This window comes from Artemia sp. Qi Xiang Cuo, chromosome 18 (genome assembly GCF_049724085.1).
Source record: "Artemia sp. Qi Xiang Cuo chromosome 18, ASM4972408v1, whole genome shotgun sequence".
NCBI classification, from domain to species: domain Eukaryota; kingdom Metazoa; phylum Arthropoda; class Branchiopoda; order Anostraca; family Artemiidae; genus Artemia; species Artemia sp. Qi Xiang Cuo.
This window is the reverse complement of record NC_142811.1, coordinates 47,526,193-47,539,623: the sequence shown is the minus strand read 5'-3', so window position 1 is coordinate 47,539,623 and position 13,431 is coordinate 47,526,193. Positions and strand designations below refer to the sequence as shown.

General features: G+C 34.2%; 1 protein-coding gene across 1 annotated transcript in view; it reads left to right on the top strand.

Annotated features, from left to right (window-relative positions):
- LOC148941575 (eukaryotic initiation factor 4A-I-like) overlaps positions 1-13,431 on the top strand; it is a 450,045-nt gene that overhangs the window by 58,462 nt on the left and 378,152 nt on the right. The window contains exon 2 of the mRNA XM_089104411.1: positions 8,949-9,035. Within this exon, the coding sequence (XP_088960537.1) occupies positions 8,955-9,035 (81 nt within the window). The 5' untranslated portion in view covers positions 8,949-8,954. The remainder of the gene's footprint in view (positions 1-8,948; positions 9,036-13,431) is intronic.

The following is a 13,431-nucleotide window of genomic DNA, read 5'->3' as shown; positions in this document are numbered from 1 at the left end:
TAAAAACAATCAGAAATTATAACATTTTTCAAATGAAAGTGAGCTAAAAAAATCACTAGGAAGCGTCTCCAAGAAATTTTCCGGGTTAATTGTCTTCTATAATGGAGCTTTCTGAGGGGAATTTCCCTGGCGAGTGGGATGGGCTATTTTATGTGGAAGAAGCTTTCCACGTAGGAGTTGCCTGTGGGGAGAAGGAATGTTTCATTTCTAGGGAGCCGGATTTCTCGGCATTATTTAAAAAAGGTTGCCCCTCCCCAAGACCTCGCAACTTTCAGTTGGAAAAACTTTTTTTTAATTTAAATGTTTCCAGAGACAAGACAAGTAAAATAGTTCAACCAAAATTATTTTTTATCTTTAAAGTATGCAGTTAATGACATGCAATACTACTAGTAGGTGGGACAAACTACACTTAACTATGCTGTTTACCTCAGTTGAAAAGAAAAATCGTTTTTTGTGTGATTTTTATTTTTTTTTTCTGTTTCAATTGGAATAATTAAGAACATATGAATTATAATATTAATGAAAGATGCTCATAAGTTTCAACTACAGTATTTATGTTATTTTACATGGAATTGTCTGGTGGAACTGGAGAAAATATAGATGAAACTCGTAGTGATAGTCGTTGTTACCAAAAGCCTGGTGAAGATAGCTCAGACCAAAAATAATTTGTTTTGGGGGGAGGGGTAAAGAACGAATGTTTTTAACTTCAGTGATTGCATACAAATAGCTGGAAGGAGCTCTTACATACATTCTTAATTGGTTTTTTTCATTTGTCTGAATATAAAAGCCAGAATGTAATTTGTACTTTACTGAAAAAAATTCAAATGAATTTACTCACAAAAATGTGCATTGTCAGTTTAATATACATATGCTAATATTTATTCCTTAAAATTTAAATTATTTTTGATTTCCTAAAGCTATAAAGGTGAAAACATTTAAAATAATTTTTTTCAGTAAAGTACAAATTATGTTCTGGCTTTTAGAAATCATAGGGGTTTAGAACCTTACTCGTATTTAGTTCTACTCGTTTTGAGTTTGACTCTGTTACTTATTTCAATTTCTGTTTGTTTTGGGTTTCATTTATTTATTGATAATGAATTTTGGTATTTGTATGCCTGGTAGATTATTTGATTCTAGTTTTGTTACAACTATTTTTTTCGTTGAACCTGAAGAGTGCCCTAGGGGATGGCCTTGATAAAGCTCGTTCAACCTCATTAGGAGATGGTTTTGACAAGTGAGGGGCTACTTACTCTCTTTGAAAAGGTGTAGAGCTTCCGTTGAGATGGAACCTATATGCGAGGGGCTACCTACTCTCTTTGAAAAGGTGTTGAGATTCCGTAGAAATGGAACCTATTAGCGAGGGACTACTTAATCTCTTTGAAAAGGTGTAGAGCTTCCATAGAAATGGAACCTATTAGCGAGGGGCTACTTACTCTCTTTGAAAAGGTGTAGAGCTTCCATAGAAATAGAACCTATATGCGAGGGGCTACTTAATCTCTTTGAAAATGTGTAGGTTCCATTTAGAGTTCATTGGCCTTTAAAAGGAAATGAACTTGACATGGTTCACTGCTTCCTATGGCCGTCATAGTATTAATTATACGCATTCTAATAACCTCTCTCTTTACGTTAAAGCTGACTTTGTCACAACTCTATTTTTCAAAATAAGAAAAAATCTTTATTATAAAGAGCAAGGTGTTGAGGAGGGGGCAGCCTCTTTCATATACGTAATAATTTCTGTTTGTTTTATTCTTTAACGTCTCTACTTACTTTCAGTTGAAAAAGTGTTTTTTAATTAATTTCTGATCGTTTCTCAAATAATGCCGGTAAATCCATGAGACACAAAAAGGTGCGCAACAAGTTTTGCGCCTTTGGTTGTTTTTCGAAAATAAGGACAGTTTTTCTGGCTCGTCTGTTTCGATGGGTAATACTATAATAAAATTTATTAACTTTATTGTTACGCACCAAAAGTTACGAGCCTGAGAAAATTTGCTCAATCCCGGAAAAAGAGGAGAAACACTCCCAAAACATCAAGTGATCTTAATGAAAATTTCACCGTCAGATTCAGTTCATCAGAGGACCGTACAGGAGAGGTTTCCAGCTCCTATATACAAAAATGTGAAATTTTGCCTTCTTATTGCCAGAAGAAAGATCACGGATGCGTGTTTGTTTGTGTTTTTTTTTGTATTTTTTCCTAGGGGTGATCGTATCGAACTAATGATCCTTGAAGTTTGGTAAAGGGCTCATTTGATCGGAAATCAAAAGTTTTAGTGCCTTTTTTAAGTTGCCATGAGATTGGAGGGTAGCTAGTCCCCTGCCAAGCCCCTTTTTTTCCAAAGTCATCCGATCAAAATTTCAAGAGAGTCATTTTTTCAGCGTTGTTGAAAACTTCAATAACTATACCTTTGGGGATAATATGACCCTCCACAGACCCTGAGGAAAGGACTCTTAAGTTAAAGAATACTGGGGCAACTTTTTCATATACGGAATAATTTCTGTTCGTTTTGAGTTTTAATTTTGCTGCTTATTTTTTGTTGAAAAAAAAACAAAGGGCGAACCAAGACTCACATTAACCGACAGTTTACAAACTTATGTTAATAAAAGTAGCTGTTGAGTGAGAAAAAATTGCTGCCTTTAGCTTATTCAAGAATGGTAACCATTATTTCGATTAATTTTAAAAGTAAAAGTTAATTAGAAAAACACAATGGGACAATGGGAATATTAAGATAGCAAATCAATTTTCCAGGGTTTAAACTACTAAACAGGAGATTTTGAGACCCTCCTCTTGATAAATTACAATAAAGTGGCGTTTCCGGCCATTGTGTGCCCAAAACATCCATTTTACCCCATAGAGGGTCAAAATGCTGGGAAATACAAACTACTTACTGTAATCATTACAATGGGAAGGTCGTCCAAGACGACACACGACGTAAGCTTCAAGCTGGCTTCAATTATAGACTCAGCATGTATTTTTTTGGGAAGGTCTTAATACAGCAGCATTGATGTTGGATTGTTTTGAACCCTGCTCTTGTGGAAGTTTGTTCTAAGATGGCACCTCACGTTTGCCACTCATCCAATGTCTTTATAACACACTTTCTAGTAAGCTAAGTCCTGGCATCATTAAAAGAACCATCAAAAATTAAATAAAAAAACAAATTTTCTCAACTGAATGTAAGGAGCAACATTAAAATTTCAACCAAACAAAAATTACAACGTATATGATAGGGGTTGCCTGCTCCTCAACACCTCACTCTTTACGCTAAAGTTTGAATTTTGTCCCAATTCTTTAAAAAACAATCCTGCAACACAAGGGTCTTTTAAGTAGAATAATAAGAAGCTTTTTAAAAGTACTAAAAAACTTTAGCGTGAAGAGCGATGTTTCGGGGAAGGGGCGACCCTCTTCAAATACGTGGTAATTTCTGTTCGTTTTAAGTTGTTCCTTGCTTTCAGTTGAAAAAATTTCCTGTTTTTTTTAATAATGTTAAAAACCAAGGCCGAAATCAATATGCAAAAATTGAAAAAGGCTTGGAAAGAAATAATAGGCACCTTTTTTCTCCTTGGCTCTTGTACAAGATTAATTAAAAAAAACTTTTTCAACAAAATAATTTTTTCAAAGAAAAGTAAAGAACTCCATTAAACAAAAATGAGCAAAACTAAAATCAAATAATCTACCAAGCGTGAAACAACCACAAATCAGCATTGATAAATAAATGAAACCGAAAACGAACAGAAACTACAATAAATAACCGAGTCAAACTCAAAACGAGCAGAAATTAACATAAGTTGGGCGCCAAACCCCTATGTCTTCCCAAGATCAGAACAAAATTTGCACTTTACTGAAAAAATATAAATGTTTTTACTTTTATAACTTTAATAAATCAAATAATATTAACATTTTGATCACTAAATATTAGGATATGTATATTAAACTGACAATGTACATTCATTTGTATTTTTTCAGTAAAGTGCCGTTTTTGTTCTGGCTTTGGGAAGGCATAGGGATTTTGCTCCCAACTTATGTTAATTTCTGCTTGTTTTGAGTTTGATTCGGTTAATTATTGAGTTAATTTAATTTTGAGTTTGACTCGGTTTTGGGGGAGTTTCCACCTCAAAAACAAATTTTTTATCTGAAAACTAACTACGCTGAACAAAATGGCTTTCTCAAAATTTTGATTGGATGTGTTTGGGGGAATAATAGGCGTGGGGGAGGGGGCTAGTTGCCCTCCAATCACTTTCGACTATTAAAAAGGGTACTAGCGCTTTGCATTTCCAAAAGAATGAGCCTGTTTTGAAGTTTCTACGACAACGCCTTCTATAAAAACCTCATATGCCCCCAGGGCATAACACTAAACCCTTGCCCTGAGGGTTGTGGGGGAATGTCCTCCTCAAATATATATTTTCTATCTGGAAATCAACTACGCTGAACGAAATGGCTATCTACAAATTTTGTTTGGATTTGTTTGGGGGAATGATGGGCGTGGGGGGGGCTAGTTGCCCTCAAATCACTTTCGGCTATTAAAAAGGGTACTAGCCCTTTGCATTTCCAATCGAATGAGCCTGCTTTGAAGTTTCTACGACAACTTCTTCTATAAAAACCTTTTATGCCCCCAGGGTATAACTTAAAACCCTTGCCCTGAGGGTTGTGGGGGAATGTCCTCCTCGGAAACATATTTTCTATCTGGAAATCAAGTACGCTGAACAAAATGGCTATCTCAAAATTTTGATTGGATGTGTTTGGGGAAAGATGGGCTTGGGGGGGGGGGGCTAGTTGCCCTCCAATAACTTTTGACTATTAGAAAAGGGTACTAGCTCTTTGAATTTCTAATCGAATCAACCTTTCTTGAAGTTTCTACGACAACGCCTTCTATAAAACGTTATATAACCACAGGGCATAACTTAAAACCCTTGCCCCGGGGGTTGTAGGGGAGTGTCCTCCTCAAAAAAATATTTTTCTATGTGGAAATCAACTACGCTGAACAAACTGGTTATCTCAAAATTTTGATTGGATGTGTTTGGGGAAATGATGGGCGCGGGGGGGGGGGCGAGTTGCCTTCCAATTACTTTTGACTATTAAAACGGGCACTAGCCCTTTGAATTTTCAATCGAATGAGCCCTTTTCTAAGTTTCTACGACAACGCCTTCTATAAAAATCTCATATACCCCCAGGGCATAACTTAAAACCCTTGCCCCGAGGGTTGTGGGGGAGTTTCCTCTTCAAAAAGATATTTTCTATCCAGAAATCAACTACGCTGAACAAAATGGCTATATCAAAATTTTGATTGGATTTGTTTGGGGGAATGATGGGCGTGGGGGGGGGACTAGTTGCCCTCCAATTACTTTCGACTATTGAAAAATGAACTAGCCCTTTAAATTTCCAATCGAATGAGCGTTTTTTGAAGTTTCTACGACAACTCATTCTGTATAAACTTTATATGCCCTAGTGCATAAATTAAAACCCTTGCTCCGTGGGTTGTGGTGGATTGTCCTCCTCAAAAAGATAGTTTCGATCTAGAAATCAACTACGCTGAACAAAATGGCTATCTCAAAATTTTGATTGGATGTGTTGGGGGGAATGATGGACGTGGGGGGGGGGCTAGGTGCCCTCCAATCACTTTCGACTATTAAAAAGGGCACTAGCCACTCCAATTTCCAATCGAATGAGCTATTTTCGAACTTTCTACGACAACTCCTTCGATACGAAGTACCCGGGTATGGAGAAAAAACAAAAAACACCACATTGTGCCCACATCGTTCTTTACTTAGGCAGCGCTAGCGCGGGAATAGTGGGAATAGCTCTCGGGAATATTAAAAGGGGTGATTAGCCTATTCTACATCAGCTTTGCTTAAAATTGAGAATATAAGCACTTAGTACTTCTGCCAGGCTTTGTCCATAAGCAAAGCTTGACAAAGACAAAGATGTTTTAAACTCAGTCCTACTTAAAATTCAGCAAGCGAAATGGATGTGGATGATTTTAATACCTGGCCACAGTTTTCCCTTCCCTCAACTGAAATTTTGAGTCTTCAAAAATCTTATTAAACCTAAGATAGGCCAACATTATTCAAGTATCCACAGAAAAGGATAATTTTTTTTTAGTATAGCCTACCTTTCTTTTTGGTACTATATTGCTCATTTATAGGTAAATATTCAGCAGTTCATATTATTGACCTATTAATAAAGTAAACAAACCACTCGATATCTTTTCTTTTGTTCTTTCAAAATATACTAATTGCTTTTGGCGTAAATTCACTTTACTCCCAACCCCTAGGGCATATATTTATTCATTAGGGAGGGGGGAGACTTTTAATGTTCATTTCTGACGCAAATGAATGTTAAATTTGGATTCAGGATGCAATTCTGACTATGTAGGTAAGTTTGAAATTTACCCCCACCTTAATGTGCAAAAATATAACCTGAATTGGTATATTTGTGTAGGGTGAAGTGAATTTTCGCCAAAAACGATTATTATTTTCGGAAAGAGCATAAGAAAAGGCATCGAGTGGTATGTTTACTTTATTCATTGGTCAAAAATATGAGCTGCTCAATATTTGCCCCATTTTTCATTGTCATTTTCAATAGGCTTGAATATTTTTGGCCCTGGATTCATTTCTGAAAGTGTCATTCACCCAACTCAACTGCTTTCCAAGATAGCAAGACGTGTCTAAAGTCTAAACTACAATTTTAGGCAACCCCATATTTTCCTAATTTACCCTTTTATATAATTTTGATAGTATGGGTCCCATCCATAGCAAATTCTTGAACCCCTGGCTGGTAAGATAAGACGTTTATTTCAGAAAAAATGGCTATCACAAGAAAACATGGATCATTCACGCTTTAAAATGGTGCACATGCCTAAAGCCTTTGCAAAATTGTATCTGTTTGAGATTAGACTTTAGCAGGTTTGTTTTGGTTGTTGCTTCTGCATCGCCTTACTTCATGTTTCATGCTCACTTTTCCATTTCAATGAAGAACAGTTGTGCCCAACAGCTTTCAACTTCCTTCAATAAAACTTGATTTGAATTAACCACGGTTTGACTGGTTATCTATGCTTTGACCTACTTCTTGGTAAATGGCTGACAAAACGAGAAAAACACCTGGGGAACGGCCCAGGCATAGATAACAGGGATCATACCGGCTAGTTGTTCTATATTTTGCACTTAAATAGTTTAATTTTTAATTTCGCTTAATACTTTTTCTATCAGCATTTCATAAAATTGTGCAAAAAAGAGTGCAAAGAGCAAATAATGGGCAAAAAGAGTGCAAATCAGGTCCGTGGTGTGAAAGAGTTTAATGAAACAAAGAGAGTACATTTCACACGAAAAGTGTGCAAGTTGGCAACCCGGCTCCAAAAGGTACATATTCTACCGTTTGGGATGACGTAAGGATTGGCCAAAGAGCTAGAGAGCTTTTGATGATGAGAGATAGCTCTTCAGACTGGGCACAACGGCTTTTTACTTCACTTTTGGGAATTCTAGACCACCTATGACTTCAAATTATATAACGAAGATAGTGATGGTCTAGCGTGTCCAAATTTCTTGCCTCCTCTGCGTTGAGCTTCCTCGTCTCACAAGCGTACTGTAAAACTATCTTAAAAGGATGCTGTGTAGACTCACTTTGGTTATATAAACTAACTTTGGTTAAATATAATAATCTCCTATCTAACCCATAGCGCCTTTTTTAAACCGGCAGACTCCACTCGTCTTTAACGTCTGGGCAGAAACATTTTTTCCAGCTCTGCTATCTGGTGTAACAATAGACCTTAACTTGTATTGGTATTTTTACGTAGTCAGGACTTTGCTTGTTCTTTTACCGAGAGATTGTGCAGCGATGCTACGATTTTTCCGTAAATATTTTTTCTCCATAGTGTCTTTCCATTTACAATTTTAAACAAATGAAAATATAAAAACAGGGGTATAAAATTTTAAACAGGGCAGTCGAAAAAAATAAATAATAATAGCATAATCCAAACATTTCAGATTTTGTTGCGTGATTAGATTTTATTTAAATAGTTCCATTCAGAAGGTTATTTCAGACATGTAAGGTCACAATAGTACACAACAGGCATACTGACTTATCCCTTGTATTGTTACGTGATTGAATTTTATTTAAATACGAGTTTCCTTTCATATTTGTCCTTGTTTTTCGTGTAACGTTTGTGAGTTTTCTTCGTTTTTTCGAAGTTCTGTTTAAGCTACTTTTTTTGTATATTTTTTTTCTTCCGTAGATAAAGGATTTCGGATGTGAAGCCGAAATATTCGGACTTTTTTACTATTAAGAATTTGTCGTTTTCCCACTATCTTGTTTTTATACACGTTTTCCTATATTTTCATTTGTTTAAGTTTGTACTGTTTTTTTTTCGTAGATTTTTCAATTTTCCTTAGTATTTTTCCCTGCACTTTCCGCACAATCTTCGTCAGTAGCAAAGTGGAGCATGCTCACCTTTTCTACCAAATATGTATGTTAAAAATTGGGAATTTGCATATTATAAGACCCTTGTTTCTGGGGGGTCAAATTTGGCTAGGGGACAGGTTCGTTGAACTTCTGACCATTTTGTGTGTTTGTGCCATCTTGAAACCTTAATCATATGTTCCAATTAATGCATAGGGTTTAAAAAGGGCACATATTGAGACTGGTTTACGTCTGATCCCAATTTAACTCCAACAAAGGCACTAGAACTTTGAATTATGGGTAAATTTTTTCTATCAGTTTAAGTGACCATCCCTTCTGTAGAAAGATTCGAATGGTAAATATATGGGTATCAACTTGCTCTACCGAGTCCACAGTCCCACATAGATTATGATCCACTTTTTTGTTTGAATGAACGGATTTTGACATCATTTGTGTAATAAAATTTTATTGTTCTGTCTTTAACAATTACTGCTAAGGTGGCAATTTTTTTTACATTTCTAACTTTGCTCAATGATAAATTCATTTTGTTATTCACATATTGCAGTTAATTATGGATAGCAATCTTAGAAATCAACATGCAGCTGATGGCTCAGTAATTACAGAAGATCAACATACAGAGGACAAATCAAAGGTATGGCTTTAGTTATGTATATTAGGTCTTTCAATTTAAAAATCGTAGGTTACTAGGGCATATTTCAGTCCCAATTTTCTCTACTTTGGTTAATCTTTATTATGAAACCTCAAAGAATCAGGCAGCTAATTCAGTCCAATATATGCAATGGTTTGTTCTTCTAATGATCGTCTTTCAATATAAATATTTAACATAAACTTCATTAATCAGATATTTAATATATTCTATGTGATGTAGGGGTTAGGATAGCTGGCTCTCACCTAGTTGGCCAGAGTTTGATTCCCGGTATGGGAAATTTTTACCTATGATCATTTCTTAAGGAAAATTCATCATCTATATAATGATTCCTTATAATACTTCAGTTACTACGGACTAAAGTTCGTTCTTTAAAGTAACTAGCTACCGCTGCAACCCATATTCCAAACAGTAAAAAGTCTATGACTTTTCCTTATTTGGAATAGTAAGAGACGAACTTGAAAGAATCAGGCAGCTGAATAAATCCAAAATTTGCCATGGTGTATTCTTTACAAGGTTTTAGCCACCTCTACAGCCTTGATACCGATTTACCCGGATTACTGTGAAACTAGTTTTAAAATTTAAAAACTAATACAATTTAAATAGTTTAAAAACGGATAAGTGAAACTAGTTTTAAAATTTTCAGGTATTTTTCTAGTTTTAATTAAAAAATTAAATTATTACTCAGACACCATAAATGTTTTTGCAGTTTACATAATAACTTTAGCAATCCTGAACTGAGAAATAAAATACTTTTTTTTCTACGGAAATAAAGCACCTTAGGAGTCCAGCCAGGAGGCAAGTAGATGTTAATATTATTTGCTACTACAGAGCTATAGAAAAATGAAGTTTTTCGTTAAAAAACGAAAAAAAAACGTTTTGATACAGGTGAAATATTCGCATTGTTTTAGTTTTTCATCTTTTTCTCTACTGGCCGCAGTCTCGTTTTTTCATTGAGTTTATTTTCTCTTGGTTAAATTTTTTGTCATAGCTGGCCAGTTCGGCTTAAGATCTTTCATTATATATATATATATATATATATATATATATATATATATATATATATATATATATATATATATATATATATATATATATATATATATATATATATATATATATATATATATATATATATATATATATATATATATATATATATATATATATATATATATATATATATATATATATATATATATATATATATATATATATATATATATATATATATATATATATATATATATATATATATATATATATATATATATATATATATATATATATATATATATATATATATATATATATATATATATATATATATATATATATATATATATATATATATATATATATATATATATATATATATATATATATATATATATATATATATATATATATATATATATATATATATATATATATTGGGTGAAGTTCATAACTTTCAGCCCTTCCCCCGGGGACTTTGGGGGATTAAGTTATCATAAATGACATAGTTATCATATTTTTGACCATGTTGAACAAAATGGCTATCTTAAAATTTTGATCAGGTGACTTTGGGAAAAAATGTGTGTGGGAGGGAGCCTAGCTGCCCTCCATTTTTTTGGTCACTTAAAAGGGTAACAAGAAATTTTAATTTCCGTTCCAATGAGCCCTCCCACGATATTCTAGGACCAATGAGTTAATACCATTACCCCTGGGGAAAAGAAAAAAAAACAACAAATAAACACGCATCCGTGATCGTTTTTTTGGCAAAAAATGCAAAATTCTATATTTTTGTAAATAGGAATTTGAAACTTCAACTGTATGATTCTCTGATGCGCTGAATCTGAGGGTGTGATTTTCATTAAGATTCTATAATTTTTAGGGGGTCTTTACCCCTTTTTTCTAAAATCAGCCAAATTTTCTCAGGCGCTTGACTTTTGATGGGTAAGACTAAACTTGATAAAGTTTATATATGTGAAATCAGCTTTAAAATCTGATTCTTTTGATGTATCTATTGGTATTAAAATTCCGTTTTTTTAGAGTTTCGGTGACTATTGAGCCGAGTCGCTTCTTACTTACAGTTCGTTACCACGAACTGTTTGATGAAAGACATATCGCTGAACCTTTGTTTGTTTTAATTGTTCAGGTATTGAGACCTAAACTCTTTTTCTTCCAACGATTTATCTAGTCATCTGGATTTATCCAGATTTTTGATTTTACAACGTATGGAAGGCATTGACGACCACCTTTGTTTCTTTTAATTGTTCAGGTGGTGGGACAAAACTTCTTCTTTTGCCTTGGCTTGTCTTTTGTCATTATGAAAGACATATCTCCAAACCTTTGTTTCTTTTATTGTTCAAGCGGTAAGACAAAAATTTATTTTTCTTCCAAAGTTTTATGTATTCCATATTTCTTATTCTCAAAACTATAGTAGGCATTGATGACTTTACCCTGGTCAAAATCCAAAGCCCAATTATCATAGCCATCCTTTTCAATTTGTTTGCTACAGCTTGGCTTATTTTTCGTCATTATTAAATACATATCGCTGAACCTTTTTTTTTTTTAACAAAAGGTATGGTATGCATTGATGACCTTATCCATGTCAAAATCCCAAACCCAATCATCATTGCTATAATTTTCGATTTTGATACGTTTTAATTCTCGCTGTCCAGGTTGATTTTTGTTGACTCACTACTCTTCATTTTCTTATTTGACTCCCTTACTTTTTAGCCAAGGCCTTTGCTTTAGCTGCCCATATTCGTGTTGTCGCAATTGATGGTACAGGTTGTCAAATTTCACATCTTATCACGTTTATAGTTCAGGTGTTGTTTCTTAGAAGCCTCATTTACATGCATGTATGTATATCGACCCCTCCCCTTAGATTCAAAATCCATTTTATTTCTTCCCCTTTCGACCCCAACTTAAAATAAACTTCTTCTCCCCACGTGTCCTTCACCGTACTATACAAACTCAGAAATCCCGAGGGCTCCTTCCGAATCTGCCACTGCTGTATTCCTTGCTCATTTAACCTTTCTTTTACCTTATTAACCACTGTATCCAAATTGGATCCTTGACCTTCATTTCAAAAATACGAATATCCTACTTCATCTAAAATTTTCTTAATTTTTTTCCGCCACCCTACCTCTACCTTATCCTCCAACAAAATAAAATACGCTTCTTTCGCTAGCTTATTTTTACTTCTTAAACTTTTTATCCAAAACTTCACCATTCTTATTAACCTGTCTTTTCTTAACCTTCTTAGTTCTAGATCCCCCTCCAGTACAACCCTGTGAGTGGATTTATGGGCCCTAAAAACTCTCTTAAAATAATTTCTTTGCATTCTCTCCAACTCCTAACTTTCTATAAAACCCCACACCTCACACCTGTTATGCTTAACCGGGAGGACTTTAGTCCTAAATAAATATTTATGCATTACCAAGTCCCCAATCTTTCCAACCTCATTCTTTAAAATCAAATTCATACACATATTTCCCTTTTGTATTCTATGCTTAACCTTCTGTGAATACTTACCATTCCAAAAATACTTAACCCCTAAATACACGAATTCTTTTTTAATCTCTATAAAAACACCTTTAAATCTAAATTCAGAATCTTTCCTTAATTTCCCACCTTTCGTAAAAACTACAATTACTGTTTTCTTCTTATTTAATTCTGATCCTTTCATATTAAAATATTCCTCCATTATGTTTAATAATGTTTGCATATCCTGTGCCGATTGTGCTATGAGAGCAATATTATTAGCAAACAAAAGCATGAATATTTTCGAAACAGTTATCAGTACTTCCGGAGAGCTTTTTTCCTTGAAGAAATCAACTATAACCTTAATATACATGTTGAACAAAATCGGTGACAGTGGGCATCCCTGTTTTAAACCTATTCGTATCAAAATTCTCCTAGTATTCTAACAACTAGGCCTACTGAACTATATATTCCTACAATTAATCTAGCAAAATTTAAAGGTAATCCGATTTCCAAAAGTCGCTTAACTAGCATAGCTCTGATCACATTATCAAAAGCCCTTCATACGTCCAGGAACGCCATGCAAATCCTACCCCCTCTTTTCATGATTCCCTTTCTTACTATACTATGCAAAATAAAAACCTGCTCTATTGTACAGCCTTCTTTCCTAAACCCGCCCTGCTCCTCTATTAATTTCCCTAATTCTTCTAGCCATTTTCTTAGCCGACTATCTACTATCTTACAAAAAATATTGCTAGCTATGGGAGAAATCTGGATTAGTCGGTAATTCAAGGATTCTTTGAGGTTTCCTCTTTTATATAATGGCACAGCTATTGATATTGTCCATTCTATTGGCCAGCTGCATAATAAAAATATGTGGCTGAAAACGACAGTTAAAACGGGTATG